Raw genomic sequence first — 16,382 nt, forward strand, 5'->3', positions numbered from 1 at the left:
TGATCTAGAGTGGTTGTTCTAACCAAAGGATCTGTCGGACACATTACTACCAGCTAGATGGGTCAAATAAAAAATTTTGGGGAGTCAATTTGACTTTTAAGGAGTTGCATAGTAGTAGGAAACCTTTAGACAAGTGATTTTCAACCTCTTTTTTGTTTTGTTTACTGTTTACCGCCAAAACTTTTTGTTACCCCACAATTCAACGTGTTGATGATGTTCCAAAAGTAGAACATTGAATAAATTCAATGAAAAACGTTTTATTTTAATCTCCTAAATTTTTAACATTTTAAAAAAAATATACATTTTATTTTTTGTCATCACAAAGGGTAATATATATATTTTTTTATTTATAATTTTTGCAACACAAAACCATTGTGCTTTTTTTCTTAATAAAAACAAATTATTTTGTGTTGGTGTTATGGGGGGCTGAAATTGACTCAGTTCCTATCAATGGGGGGCAAAGTGGAGCGAAATTAATCAAAATTGTTTTTTTTTAAAAAATAAAAAAAAGAACATTAACTTTATCAACAACAAGCAGCAAACAGTACCGGCTTTCCTCCCTCACTCCCCACTTTACGCGACCATGACGCGCACCCACGGCTGAGTGGACTTCCCCACGTCTCTCTCTCTCTCTCTCTCTCTCTCTTTCTCTCCATCTGCGCCACTCGTCCTTGGCACGCGCAATCATCACGCACGCGTGTGCACGTTCGCCGGACCACCTGCAGCCTCACGGCCGCGCATTGACGCTCCGTGCGCGCGCAAACCGAACCGAGGAGGAGGCGCTTTTTTGCCCCCCCCCCCCCCCCCCCCTCCCTGCGTGTCCTCGTCCACCTGCGCGTCGCGGAACACCAGTTTAGACCTTGAGGAGCTCCGGACCCGGCTGGATCACTTTCGCTCGTCCCTGTACGCTGCTTTTTTTTTTTGGCGCGCGCGCGCGCGTGGTTAAGTTCCCGCAAGGGGCGCGAGAGTGTGCGCAAAAGCGAGCAGTTGACAATTGGAGTGGACGCAGACGCCGTGGAGTCGAGTGGGGCTTTTTTTTTTTTTACCCCCACCCCCACCCCTCCCTTCCCTCTCCCTGATTCGAACCTAATCGAAGCACGTTTCGGACAAGATGCTGCAACAGCGAGTATGAGAGGAGACTTTGGTCGCGATGCGCATTTCCTAAGTGCTCTTTTTTGCCACACTTGAAAAAAGGAAAAAAGGTGGATCGGGTGACTTTACAAGCATGCGGCACACTTGGCGCTTTGGGACTACTTTGGAATACTGGACGTGGCTGCTTGCGGGTCTCATGTGGATTCGATACTCGTGCGGGATGCCTCACGTCATCCGAATAGGTCAGTTGGGCTTTTATTTATTATTCAATTATCCGCGCGTGTCATGACACGTTGCTGGACGTTGGTTCGAAAGCAACAGGAAGTCATTGCATCACTTAAGTGCCGCAATGTGACCTCCAATGCGCGAGGACCCCCCCCCCCCCCCCATCACAAGAGTTGAGGTGTGTAGAAATTAAAATCCGCGCACAGCTGGCCAACTCCAAACCTCCAAGCGAGTCAGCTTTGCGCGTCCCTGCCATCACTCAACCAGCGACACACAATGTGACCATTGCTGTGACAGCAGGGATCGATACGTGTTGTTTTCTGGGTCCCTTCAGGGAAAAAAAAAAAAAAAAAAAAATCGTGGTAGATGTTTGTTGACCAGGAAGCATTTTTTGGACAAGTGACAAACTGCGTGAGTGGAAGCAGCACAATGTCTGTTTTGTTTGCAATTGTGTTCCAGATGTCACATTGTGCATCAGCATCCTGCATAAATATTTTTTAAGGGTGAAATATCACAAATCGTATCCCATATGAAAAAAAACAAAAAAACATCTATATTTATAATGTAAAAGTAGGCTAGTGTGTGATTTGGGTTTTTACAAAATCTCTATTAAAAGTTGAGTTCTAACAGGCCAGACTTCACTCCATATGTATATATGTATACCTTATGGTATTTGTCCCCCCCCCACTCAAAAAAAAAAATCAGAGTACACAGTGAGCATGATGTCGCTGTCACGCAGCACAAACAAATCGACGATGATTGACTGCCCATCTCCGCAGTGAGCCTCGACTTCTCTGACATTGCCGCTTCTCGGCATCCCTTAAAAAAAAACAAAAAAAAAAAAACTTGACAGATGAGTTGTATTTTGGGGGGGAAAAAAAACAAAAGAACAATGTCAAGGTGCTGAGACAATTGTACCTTGAAGTGTCACAGTCGCACGATTGCTTTTTATAGACTGCCATCATTGCATCCGTGTAGTCGGTGTGTGTGTGAGAAGGTTGCGGAATGTGCTCAATGTCAGATTTGGGCGTAAAAAAAAAAAAAAAAAAATGGATTGATGATTGCAGTTTGGCAACCAGGACAGGTAAATTCCTGTCAAGATTCCGCAAAAGTGATAATAATGTATTTGACCTGCGGTACAGAAAATCGATTCATTGATTCCACTATTTTGGTTACCGCACGTGAACGCACCACAATAATAGAAACTGCATTGATACGTTAAATCAATTACAATTAAAGTTCCACCACGTCACTACAATGAAACAGCAGAGGGCGCTCTTTTCAACTATCAAATATTGCTGCCATGGTGGTTGACCCCCCCCTTCCCCACCCCACCCCCACCAAAGTGCCATCTGGGTAATGGTGGGCATCCAAGGTGGAGATGTCGCCATTGATTCGGTGGCTTTTTTACAGTACATTGATCTAAGTCGAGGCCAGATGGCGGCTTGGTCTCATTCCGGAGAGGATGCTGGAAAAGCCTGTTTTTTCTGTTCCGTCCCCTTTGCATGCTGCGCTTTTTATTTGTTTTTCTTTTGCCCCCCCACCCCCCCCTTCCCCCTCCCACACAGTTGTTTGCAGGGGGAAAATGGCCCATAATATGCGGCCTATTAAAGTAGTAGGCGGATCATTTCCATTAATTTGCACCTTGTTCGCCCAACGCCGCTAATGGCGGCGCCATGGCCGATTTTTATCTCTATTGATGAAAGCCGTTCATCACTTTGTTGTCTGGCCCGGCTTGTCACTCAGGCTGGGGGATTTATTGAAGGATCAATTTGCTTTATCAGCGTCGTACTGTAAAGCACTTCATCAGTGTCGCTTGTTCAATGCAGAGTTCACTTCATTTCCTCGTCTCGTCTCGGGAACCTCCTGGCCCGGCAGCATTTTTCATCGGTTATGCGCGGCCGCGACACAGCGCTTTGCTAATGTGTGTGTTTATCATTGCAGGTTGACATGCTTAATTACAATTTACAATCTTTACATTGTCATTATTCTAATCACTTTTTAACTGCATTTAATAATTTTGTCTATATTTGTTTGATATATTTATTATATATATATATATATATATATATATATATATATACAAACTCCAGCACAATATGACATATAATATATGAAGAACATGACATTCTGATTAATATTACATAAGTGGAATATGAGTTGTGAAGCAAAATCCAGCCGTTTTTGCCCATCTGAGGGGGGCGGCCATTTTGCCACTTGCTGTCGACTGAAGATGACATCATTGTTGCTCAGGGCTCAGGCAATGACCAATCGGAGCGCACCTGTTTTCTAAAGCTGCACTGTGATTGGTTGTTACCTGAGACCTGAGTAACATTGATGTTAACTTCAGTCGACAGCAAGTGGCAAAATGGCCGCCGCCTGAGATGGATAAAAACGGCTGGATTTTAACTCTTATTACACTAATGCAAAATTTTCCCGGAACACCATATTTAGACTAGTGGGGCTGCATTGAACATATTATTGTAAAAAAAATAAAATAAAAAAATTTGGTTGACTTCCCCTTTAAGAGCAATAATGACTCCAAAAAGTATTTCAGTAACTCATTCATTCATTCATTCTATATAGTGACATTGGTATCTTGACTTCTGAGTAGGATTTTGAAAAGTAATCTAGTTGCGATAATAATTAGGGATCGACCGATTATCAGCCGGGCCGATTATCGATGCCGATATTCAGCATTTTGCCGAATATTGGCATCGGCCATTTTGAAGAATCATATAGCCGATAATAGATCCATTAAAAAAAAAAAGTGTTAACTTCAAGGGAACTAATTTCAAATAAATAATAATATATATATTTTTTAATTTTCAGAGATGCTGCTGAGCCTGGGAACTTTCTGCACCTTCTGTTTTTGTTTGAAATTAAAACTAAGATAAGTAAAAAATTAATTCTTATCCCAGAACTTTTTGTTAAGATTTTTAAAACAAAGATATCTATTGACTAAGGTGTTGTTTTTTAACACTCCAATATTTTACAAACCCTTAAAGTTGTTCAATAAACCTACGCTTTAAAAACAAAAAAACTAAGAGCTGGAGTTTGTATTTTTTCAAATTTTGATGCCAATATTTTCAATCTTAGTGAAAATGAATATCGGCTCCAAATCTCAATTATCGGCGTCACTTCAAATCCAAAATTGTTGTCCTGCCAACAGCAAATTGTGGGGCACGACTTCTGCTAGCTAGACGCAACGCCGCATTGTATTTGTTTACAGAGTCGGCGTGTGGCTAGAACGTGAGGCAGTTAAAACTCCGTATGTTCCATATAGAAAAAAAATCTGAATCTGAATCTACACTTTTATAATCCCACAGGTTAATTTCGCAATAGAATCATAGCTCTTTGCTACACCACAGTTGGTTCATTAAGGCTAACGCACTCCTCTCATCCACTCCAACAAACACGAGAAGATCGTAGCTACCCTCCCGGCTTTTTAGGAACGCAGCGAAAGCCATAACTCCTCGCCCACGATGCTCCTTAAAACAAACGAGCGGTCTCGCCGGGGTACTCGCGTGCCAATCCAATTCCATTTCCCGTCTATTCATTACCTGAAGAAACGACAGATTGGTTATGAATACGTTGGCTTTGCGTCTCCTGTAATCATCTGTTCTCCAGTGGAAAATAAGACTTTGTATATCAGAAGAAGCACTAGATTCCGTTTTTTTTTTTCTCTTAAATTAATCCGAGCCACGATGCCCAAGTTTGCGATCACTTAAGCTAAACGAGACTCGAGTGAAAGCGCAGGTGCTTAGCGGCTCGCTCACTAACACATAATGATGATTACCCAATAATCCGAGTCACTGGGGGCTAATAGAGAAGATCTAACCCACCACTAAAATAATCCCGGGGACACAGCGGGGCCTTATCCGGCCCCCGGCTAGCGTAGCCTAGCCGCTAGCTCGCGCGCCAGATGGTGTTTTCATATCGTAGCGCAAAGTGGCGTGTGAAACGGCTGCTGCAAGCATATGCCTTGTGAAATACACACCACGCTGGTTTGTAACTGTACTACTTGAAGTTTTTTTTTTTTTTCATCCCAAGTGTTGTGATGAAAAGCTGAGGTGTTATATTGCCATATATCAGTGTTGAGAAGAGAAAATAACATCATGAATTCGTATATGGGCTAAATATTAGCATAATACATTGGGACATCCTATTGTGTGGAAATCTGTGGAAACGCATATAAAACAAACACTGACCCGGTTTTAAAACTCCATAAAAGAGCCATAAGAATTATGAATCGATTAAAATAGCAGAACCAACACATTCGCTACTTATTGAATTAAATACAATGACATTTTAGGACTTAGTTGAGTTTAAAATAGCACAAATAATGTACAAAGCATACAACAATCTACTGTTACAGTACTCAGAAGCTGTTTGAAATTCGAGAGGGTCCTTATGACATAAAAAAAAATGATGACATAAAAAAATCAAAACAAGAACAAATATTAAGCAAAGGTGTGTTTCTGCAAGAGGTGTTATTCATTATATCATTTTTTGGCATCTATCGACTTCCACATCATTCATCCGATATTTACGCCATTCCTGCTTCCATTTTTCTTATTCCAAATATCCACGCCTTACCCACAATTCTTGACGTTGTAACCTAATTTTCTCCATTCATTCTTAATGGCAGGTTCAACATTACACATTTACATAATTTCAAAAGTGCTATTTAAATAATTTAACTCATTCATTTCACTTAAGGGATGATTATTAGTCCGCACCCTACTTGATTCTTCAAACCTTCTTAACACCTTACCCCTTTTTTTTTGAACTACCGTTCCAATTTTCAACTGTTCAGCGTTTATCTCCCGACGACTTGACTTGATTTCTTGATTGATTCAAACCGTTTCGACTTCAACGTGCAGCTATTCAGCTATTTCCAGCTCATTGTATATCATTCCATGTCATTTATTATACGTCACATCATTCAATATCATTCCAGATAATTATTGTTTTTCATTCAACCCTCACAGCCTTCACACGCAATTTCTTCAGAAATTACACATTGTCTAGTTGGTGGAATAATTTTGGTACTGATCTGAAAAGATGCAAGCCACCGTGGCTGAGTTAAAAAAAAAAAAAAGTTTAAAAGCAGAGTTCAAGAAAATTCTTTCAATCAGACATGAACTTGCAAAACAGCATTGTCAATTATTTCGATGTATCAGTATGAGTGTAATGAAAATTACTGGCAAATGTACGTACGTGTCAAAGTGCAGTTGTATACGCAAACAGGTTCATACATTTTTTTTTCATTGAAATATATGAACCTATTATTGTATCAATAATAAAATAAGTCAAAATTAAGGGGTAGGACTAGATAAGTTTTCAACTTCTTCCTACTCCCGTTTTGAACATGTAAACTTTTTTTCCGTTCCGTCTTCAATTCCGCTTATCCGGGGTCGGGTCGCGGGGGCAGCAGCTTTAGCAGGGAAGCCCAGACTTCCCTCTCCCCAGCCACTTCAGCCAGCTCCTCCGACGGGATCCCAAGGCGTTCCCAGGACAGCCGAGAGACGTAGTCTCTCCGGCGTGTCCTGGGTCGTCCCCGGGGCCTCCCGCCGGTAGGACATGCCCGGAACACCTCCCCGGGAAGGCGACCAGGAGGCATCCGAACCAGATGCCCGAGCCACCTCAACTGGTTCCTCTCAACGTGGAGGAGTAGCGAGCTCTGGGGACATGGAACATGTCAACTGTGAATGTGAAATTCCAATAACGGTAGCTAATGGTTGTGTTTATTAGATTTTGTGTTTATGGTTGTTGTTTGTTTGTTAGTGGATTTGGTCCACATCTCTTAATAACATCTAGTAGCTCATAGCAATGGTATGGTGGAACAATCTCTGCTTAACTACGCCCACTCAGAGGTGTGTGCGGCTCCCCTCGCTAACACATGTAATGAATACATATTTTATGCATATCCAGTATATTGGAAGAAAAACAACAACAGCCATTGGCATAGCCGTTGTAGGCCCGTCAACGTCGGCTATTTTCCCCGGCAATTATTTCTCGAATCCAATTCAATACATCTAATTTCAAGTCGTGCCCTTGTCGCTTTGACTCCAGCATGTCAGCCTCCTCGCAGACTAATTCAAACACACATATAGAAACGCAATTAGACAAGAATGCTACGCCGGGTTATGGTTGCTAAGGATACACATGATGATTGTTGATTGGATGAAAATGATTGCTTAGCAATTTAGGTAAAATGGAGTGCAGTACTTGGCTTCAACCAACAGAGACACTATTGAGTCAGTCCCTACTGTATGTATTCCTGTTTGCTGAGTCAAAAAAAAAATCTATATTACAGGAATTAGTCTGAGGTTGGCGGGGAACTGTAAAAGATTCTTAACCCTGGAGAACCCACGGGGTCAAATTTGGCCCCTATAAATTCTGCTACTCAAATAACAAATACCAAATTTTTTTTTTTTTTTTACAAATTTAACTTCCAAAGTCCAGAGTGCCACTTTTGACCCATGCATGGGGCCATCTAGTGGATGAATATTGCACTTACATGAGCCAGAGTGGTGGTGACAAGATGGCTGGCAACATGCTGTTTTGTTGAGCTGGAAATCAATCCAAACAAAACCATCTTCTCAGCAAACCATCAGATGGTAAAATTGTGTTTTTTTTTGTTAATCTATTTCATATCATGTTGCAGAATGCCTAGGAGTATGTTTTATATATATATTTTGATAATTTAGCAACTCTGAGCTAGTTAAAAAAAAAAGGGTTAAAATTGAAAAAAAAAACATATATTTTGGTGTTCAGTGAACAGTTATTTAATGTATAATTCATAATTTTCCAAAGAAAAAAAGGGTTCTTGGTTTCTCCAGGGTTAATCCCCCTGTTGGTCATTGTTTTTCAATGTCTCTTGGACGGGTTGTGTCTGTTCCATTTTGTTTTCACACCGACAATAAAGCTATTCTCTTATTCCGATTTTGAGAATGTTTTTCGACATACTCTACATATGCATGAAAACTCAACAGCATATAAGAGCAACTATTTTTACTTTCCAAGACTAGCAACTCGTATTTAGCCTGTTAATTAGCTCAAACCTTTTGATCCCTATTTGAAAACCCGCCACGTCGCGTAGCACTGCCGCCGCCGCCTTTTGTGCGCTGCCTCCGAGCCCAGATAAAACCCGGCTTCACTTCCACGCGCCCTTCAAACACTCCCAAATTCACCGGCAACAGCAGCAGCAGCAGCAGCAGCAGCAGCAGCTGCCCGGACTCTGATCCCTCCCGCCTCCGCGTTCGCAGCATCCTTATCTATTCCCAGATGTTGAGCGTAACCTCCGATGTCTCGGCGCGAGGCGCTCGCAATTTGACAGTGGAGGTATCGCCTCCTAAGTCCTATTTAACTCCGGGCTGAGGACAAAAGAACAAAGGCTGCCTCTGTTTCCATTCCGCCCTTTTAATCAAGCCTTCATTGTCGGAGGTGCGGCGCAAATGTCAGCTTGTGTGAATCCTTTAAAATCGCATGTCTGCGGGGAGCCGCCTGTGTGCAGGAGTGTATGTTTGGGAGCTAAGTGGGGGTGGGGGGGGGTGTCTGTGTGTGCGTGCATGAAAAGGGGGATGTGTAAGGGGAGCTGGCATCGAATCCCCGGAGGGCCGGACCAGAGCGGGAGTTACTAATCAACTGTGAGAGAGTCGGCTAGAGAAGACTCGCCCTCTATCCCCCCCCTCCCCCTGCGAGAGACAAAGAAAAGTAGCGGATAAGACAAGCCTCTTCAGGCCAAAAAACACTCCAAAACCACAAACGTCACAGAGGGCAAGCGAGATCCTTTCCTCCACGATCACCCTCTGCTTTCTTGGCAACAAATACACCCACGGGTGCAGGAAGTGCCTCCGGTCTCTCGGCTGATGGATCGCCCCGGAGGTGAGAAGTCAATGTCAATTTAGAGCCAGAAGCGTCCACTTATTCACAATTTCTGCTCTGGCCTGCCTTTGCGGAGGTTTTAGAAGGCTGCCCAGAGAAAATACAGAATGTTCCCGAATGACTGCATGCACTCTTAAAACTGCTGGGTCAAAAGTAACCCAAATTGGGTTGAAATTACTAACCAAGCATTGGCTAAGTCCCTATTGGACCCAATGTTGGGTTAGAAATTTCAACCCCCAATAGTGAGCCAATGCTGGAGCATTTGCACACTCACAAAAAATAACCCTATTTGGGTCAAAAAGGGACAGATCAAATTGTTTTTTGGGGTCAAATTAATAGGCCACTTTTTGACCCAGTTAAGTTTTTTTTAAAGTTTTTTTTTTATACATAACTAATACTATAGAGTGTTATTCATTTTAACCGAAAAAGTTGGGTTGCTTAGTGGGTTATTCGGTTGACCCAACTTTTTGGGTTGTTTCATGGGTTATTAATTTGACCCCAATTTTTGGGTTACATAAATAACCCAAAAACTTGTGTCTGTCCGTTTTTTACCCAAAGGGGTTATGTTTTACCCAAATGTTTGTAAAGTGTGCAAATAACCCAATAGTGAGCCAATGCTGGGTTATTTGCACAAACACTTGGGTCAAAAATAACCCCATTTGGGTGAAAAAGGGACAGACCAATTTGGGTTGTTTGGGTCGAATTAATAGGCCAGTCACTTTTTGACCCAGTTTAGTCAAAAATTAATTTGACCCAAACTTTGGGTTACATAAATAACCCAAAACTTGTGTCTGTCTCTTTTTGATCCAATTTTTATTTTTATTTTTTAATTGTTTTGTGGGGTTATTCAACCCACATAAACAACTGGATTTGACCAAACTTGGGTTATTTTTGACCCAAATGTTTTTAAGGTGTACCCAGCACATTGGGATGTTTTCAGGCTTGGGTCAGCATTTCAATTTCATATTTCAAACCAGGGTTAGCGTTTCAGGTCAGGGTTTTGGGGCAAGGCTAGGCTTTCAATTAAGGGTTTGGGTTTTAAATTAGGGTCTTAATTTAGGGTTAGCATTTGAAATTAGGGTGATGGCCATGGTTACACTTTCAGATTGCCTGGGTTAGGGTTTTAGCGGTTTCAAACCTGATTTAGGGTTTCAAGATAGGGTGAAGGTTTCAATTTAGAGTTTCAAGCCTTAGTTATGGGTGAAAATGTTTAAATTAGGGTTTCAAGAGAAGGTAAATGTTCTAACCTGGCTTCAAATTAGGGTTTCAAGTGATCATTTCTCAGCTCTAATACGAATGTTTGAAATGTTTGCTATTGCAAGTGAAAGTTATCCAGGTGCAGCAGAAAAAAAGAATTGCGCTTTGACTTTTGACTGGGCCATTATGGAGCCCTTAACCTCCCTGTGACTGCTGCTCATCCATTAAAGCAAAACTGGCTCACTTTTCCCGCGGAACAAGCGTCAATCTCGCTAATTGCTTTTCATTAAGAGTGCGCCGAAGAATTTGCATGCGGCCCATAGTCTGCAATCAGCGAGTATTATCTACTGTGATGAAAAGCATCAATTGAAGCAATGCCGGAGTAAATGAATGCAAATTTAATGAGACATCTGCGGTATGTTAAGAGGGCCCGTAATGCTCGTCGCTAATGCAAACAATGTACATGTCAAACTCGGGCGCCGTGGCAATCAATGCTCTTCAAAATGTTACATATCATTTAGTGCTGCTGATGATTCCAGATGCTTTCAGTATGTATGTTCATTTAAACGCTACATGCTGAAATTCCTCCCGTTTGTACCCCCAAAAAAAAAAAATTGCCATATTTTTCTTGAAATGTGCAGTTTGCCCCACAACTGGCTTGTTGATTGGTGCAATGCGTAAAGACGCTGGTGAGTTAATCCTCCGTTTATGTCCCGCACAGCCTCCCAACATGCTGACCGCGTAAGCCACGGGGGTTCATTCCATCAAATGTGCCTGGGCGCTTTTTCTCCTATAAAGAGGAAGTACTGTGTTGAGAAACAACAAACAAGAATAAAGCACTGGGTTCCAAAATGTCCTTGCCTAGAAAATTGGTGTCCAGCGGACCCGAGCTATTCGGGACCAATTCCGACCTTGAACAGCAAATTTTTGAAAATTATTCGTGGCAGCTGTGAAAATAAATGATTGCCTCTTGTAAACGTGCTGCTCGGAAAGTCCACTGCTTCGTAGGTTCACGTGGCGAATGCTGTTGATGCTGTTTATTCCTAGTCTGGTGAAATGATTGTGAGCCAAAGCAGCTGTAGCGGACATAGACGTCACCATCTTAACTATCGTCTTCCATTGACTGCCAGTGAGAAATTTAAGACATCTGCTGTTTGCAATGAATGAGCGGTATTTATTTATTTTTTTAGCATGGTCAACTTAATGGCTATTTTGCCATAATAATTATAAAACTGTTTGGTTTTTCCTTTTTTTTTTTTGTCGAGTGGATACAGGAATTCACAAATGCTGATGACGCAATTATTATATTTTATACAATTATTATACAATTTTTTTGGTGCAAAATCCTTTTTTTTTCTCTCCAGTTTACATCTTTTTTTCATTTTATTGTTCTTTTATGTTCTTTTACTTTATTTTGTTTTGTTTATTCCGTCGATACTAATATTTGTCAGTGAAAAGTGAAAAGTATTAACATTTTTTTAATTACTCTTTTAAAGCTAAAAGTTGTGACATCTTCATCTGTGTTTGAATAATTTGTCAAGAAAATGGTTTCAATAAAATCACGAAGATTGTTCAAATAAAACACAAAAATCAAGTTAATGTCCAGCGAATTCTGTAGGGGCATCTTTTTGGCATATTATTATTATTATTATATTCAATATACGTCCATTATTAATTTGAATATTTTTGTCATATTTAATTTTTTTAATACTATTTTTGGAGCCTCCCAAAAAATCACCATCCATCCATCCATGGGGTATCCAGGGTCGGGTCGTGGGGACAGCAGCTTTAGCAGGGAAGCCCAGACTTCCCTTTTCCCCAGCCACTTCAACCAGCTCCTCCGACGGGATCCCAAGGCGTTCCCAGGCCAGCTGAGAGACGTAGTCTCTCCAGCAAGTCCTGGGTCGTCCCCGGGGCCTCCTGCCGGTGGGACATGCCCGGAACACCTCTTCAGAGAGGCGTCCAGGAGGCATCCGAACCAGATGCCCGAGCCACCTCAACTGGTTCCTCTCAACGCAGAGGAGTAGCGGCTCGACACTGAGTCCCTCCCGGATGACCGAACTTCTAAGGGAGAGCCCGGACACACTGCGGAGGAAACTCATTTCGGCCGCTTGTATCCGGGATCTTGTTCTTCGTTCATAGGTGAGGGTAGGAACGTAGATTGACTCGTAAATCGAGAGCTTTGCCTTTCGAATGAGCTCCTTCTTCGCCACAATGGACCGATACAACGTCCGCATCACTGCAGACGCTGCACCGATCCGCCTGTCGATCTCCCGCTCCAACCTGCCCGCACGAGGACCATGGTCTCGGATTTGGAGGCGCCGATTTTCATTCCCAACCGCTTCACACTCGGCTGTGAACCGCTCCAAGGAGAGTTGAAGATCATGGCTTGAAAAAGCCAACAGCACCACATCATCTGCAAAATGCAGAGATGCACCAAAACCGGACCCCCTCAACGCCTAGAAATTCTGTCCATAAAAGTTATGAACAGAATCGGTCAAAAAGTCACCATATCTACACAATTTTTATGATTATTCGACAGGAAAATATATTATAATAACTGCAGACACATTATATGTGGCTATATTTTATCATTGAAATGAGTTGATGGTTTCGTTAGAAGACCTTTTTTCCTTTCTTTTCTTTAGTCCTTCCTCGGGTTTCCTGACGGCCTCTCGACTCTGGCTGGAAGTGTTCGGTTTAGGTGAACGGTATGAGATTTTTTTTCTCAATAGGTTTTAGGTGAACTAATGAATACACACTCACTCGCACGCACGCACGCACACACATAATCACCCACATACGAATAAAAAAGAAAATAAAAATAAATAAATAAAATAAAATGTAAAAAAAAAAAGGAGCGCAATGATGATATGTCAAATCGGTAAAATTACCCAATGAACAATACTGAGCTCTCAAAAAAAAAAAAGACCTTTTTTTTTAAAAAGTACATTACTCCGTTCATTTCTTATAGCAAATTCCCCTGAATAACAAAAGCATGCAAAACATGAAAGAGCGAGTCAAATGACTTCCTGCTGCAGCATTTGGTTCACACAAGGTCCCTCCATTCCTTTTAGTAGCATGTGCAACTATGTCTGCTACTAGCATTGAAAATCAGACATAAAGAAAGAAAACACATTAAAAGAAAGACGCTTCTGTTCTCCATCAGGGCTCTTATAGAGCTGGCCAGGGGGGGGACGACAATCAGTACTTGCTGAGAGGGCCCGAGCTCAAGCTCGGCTACATCAGAGACTTTTTCGTTGCTTTATATTCCTCGTCGGAGAGAACATGATGAGATGATGCTGGCGCGTGTGTGTGGTTTTACAAGTAGAGCCCATTAGTGAGGGGCCGACTCTCCAGTCACCACAGTCGTGTTGCGTGAGGGGGCGGCGGCCATGGAGAAAGATTATCCAAAGCAGCGGTTCTCAAAACTTTTTACACCGTGTATCGCCTCAAAAAATACTCAACACTGAAACTGAAAAGACTTCAGAACTAACATTCGACGATGAATGTTTTTCTCAGTAACTGGCTGATTCATTTCAAGCTATTTTTAGGCAAACATCTGACAAATTGCGACTTTCATGGGCACGTTGATTCCCAATATCGTCCTTTCTAGTCGTCTCATTTGACTTCCGAGTCTTTCAAGAGGCTCGGGTTTTATTCCTCCTCCCGACGTTCTCACTTACTGCGCTGAGCACTCCATTGTCTGCCTGACCTTTCCGAGACGGCGGCCCTTCTGTCTTCCCGACAAAGCCGAATTACAAGACATCCGTCTTAATTTACAAGCCGAACCTTGTGAGATCTGGCGGCTGCCGGCGGCGGCTTATTGCGACACCTTTCAAGCTCCTCTGCATCGCTCCATGCACATTTTGTCACCACATTTGATTGCACCCAGCGGCAAACTGGCTGCAGCCCAGCGGTCCTTCCCCGAACATCTATGCAACTTGATTTGAGAGTGCAAGGTGGGTGCCGGTGGGGCTAAATGGCACATGGAAATAGGTCGGTGATTGCCTTCGTACTCCTGCAAGGTGATGAAGGGCTCGAGTGCTTGATTAGCCGTACGACACCGATGCGTCGGAGTGACTCACACTCATCAGACCGCTATTCAGGCTGCAGGGGTTTGGGATGGGGACTCCAGTGATTGCAGGGTGCTGCATAATTGCACCTCACGTTGTACCTGAGTGTCCGGCGTGCCATCACGTCTGAATATAGACAGCTGTGCTCACTTTTGCTAAATTTGTTTGTCGTTTATTAGAAGGTGCCCAAACACAGGGCAAAGTTTTACTTTGAAAGTCGGTGCATTTCACTGTGCCTCTGTCAGAATACTCATCTCGGTTTGATGCAATATGGAAATCAAAGTAAGTCCACGAGATAGTAATAAATTGACTACAGGCAGGGTCAATTATTATTTTTTTTTTAACAGCTGTTACAAAATTAAATAAAAAAATCCAATTGTCAGAATGTGTGACTTCTGGTTTTAAAGGCATCGGGGTTGCAAGAGAGAAATTGGTCTCCATGCAGGGCCACGATTTTTAACAGCTGTTACAAAATTAAGTTGATAAATTCAGCCGTCAGAATGTGTGACCTTGGGTTTTAAAGACGCCTGGGTGTAAAATTTAGAGAGATTCACTTTAGGGAGTGTCACGATTTTTAACTGCTGTTATAAAATTAAGTTGGAAATTTCAGCTGTCAGAATGTGTGACCTTTGGTTTTAAAGGCCTCAGAGCTTCAAAGTAGGGTTTCAAGAAAGAGTTTGGCCTTTTGGCAAGATCACAATTTTTTTTTTTTTTACAGCTGTTACAAGATTGAGTTGGAAAAATTCAGCCATTAGAATGTGTGACCTTGGGTTTTAAAGACGCCAGGGTGTAAAATTTAGAGAGAGATTCACTTTAGGGAGTGTCACGATTTTTAACAGCTGTTATAAAATTAAGTTGGAAATTTCAGCTGTCAGAATGTGTGACCTTTGGTTTTAAAGGCCTCAGAGCTTCAAAGTAGGGTTTCAAGAAAGAGTTTGGCCTTCTGGCAAGATCACAATTTTTTTTTTACAGCTGTTACAAGATTAAATTAAAAAATCCAATTGTCAGAATGTGTGACTTCTGGTTTTAAAGGCATCAGGGTTGCAAGAGAGAAATTGGTCTCCATGCAGGGCCACGATTTTTAACAGCTGTTACAAAATTAAGTTGATAAATTCAGCCGTCAGAATGTGTGACCTTGGGTTTTAAAGACGCCTGGGTGTAAAATTTAGAGAGATTCACTTTAGGGAGTGTCACGATTTTTAACTGCTGTTATAAAATTAAGTTGGAAATTTCAGCTGTCAGAATGTGTGACCTTTGGTTTTAAAGGCCTCAGAGCTTCAAAGTAGGGTTTCAACAAAGAGTTTGGCCTTTTGGCAAGATCACAATTTATTTATTTTTTTTACAGCTGTTACAAGATTGAGTTGGAAAAATTCAGCCATTAGAATGTGTGACCTTGGGTTTTAAAGACGCCAGGGTGTAAAATTTAGAGAGAGATTCACTTTAGGGAGTGTCACGATTTTTAACAGCTGTTATGAAATTAAGTTGGAAATTTCAGCTGTCAGAATGTGTGACCTATTGGTTTTAAAGGCCTCAGAGCTTCAAAGTAGGGTTTCAAGAAAGAGTTTGGCCTTCTGGCAAGATCACAATTTTTTTTTTTACAGCTGTTACAAGATTAAATTAAAAAATCCAATTGTCAGAATGTGTGACTTCTGGTTTTAAAGGCATCAGGGTTGCAAGAGAGAAATTGGTCTCCATGCAGGGCCACGATTTTTAACAGCTGTTACAAAATTAAGTTGATAAATTCAGCCGTCAGAATGTGTGAACTTGGGTTTTAAAGACGCCAGGGTGTAAAATTTAGAGAGAGATTCACTTTAGGGAGTGTCACGATTTTTAACAGCTGTTATAAAATTAAGTTGGAAATTTCAGCTGTCAGAATGTGTGACCTTTGGTTTTAAAGGC

The 16,382-nt window shown here is 41.8% G+C and overlaps 1 protein-coding gene across 2 annotated transcripts in view; it reads left to right on the forward strand.

The window, feature by feature from the left end:
* The first annotated feature begins 830 nt into the window (after positions 1-830).
* Positions 831-16,382, forward strand: part of grik3 (glutamate ionotropic receptor kainate type subunit 3) — a 105,248-nt gene continuing 89,696 nt past the window's right edge. For both annotated transcript variants that reach the window (XM_077574855.1, XM_077574856.1), the window contains exon 1: positions 831-1,334. In XM_077574855.1, coding sequence (XP_077430981.1) covers positions 1,226-1,334 — 109 coding nt within the window. In that variant the 5' untranslated portion in view covers positions 831-1,225. The remainder of the gene's footprint in view (positions 1,335-16,382) is intronic.

This window comes from Vanacampus margaritifer, chromosome 9, assembly GCF_051991255.1.
Source record: "Vanacampus margaritifer isolate UIUO_Vmar chromosome 9, RoL_Vmar_1.0, whole genome shotgun sequence".
NCBI classification, from domain to species: domain Eukaryota; kingdom Metazoa; phylum Chordata; class Actinopteri; order Syngnathiformes; family Syngnathidae; genus Vanacampus; species Vanacampus margaritifer.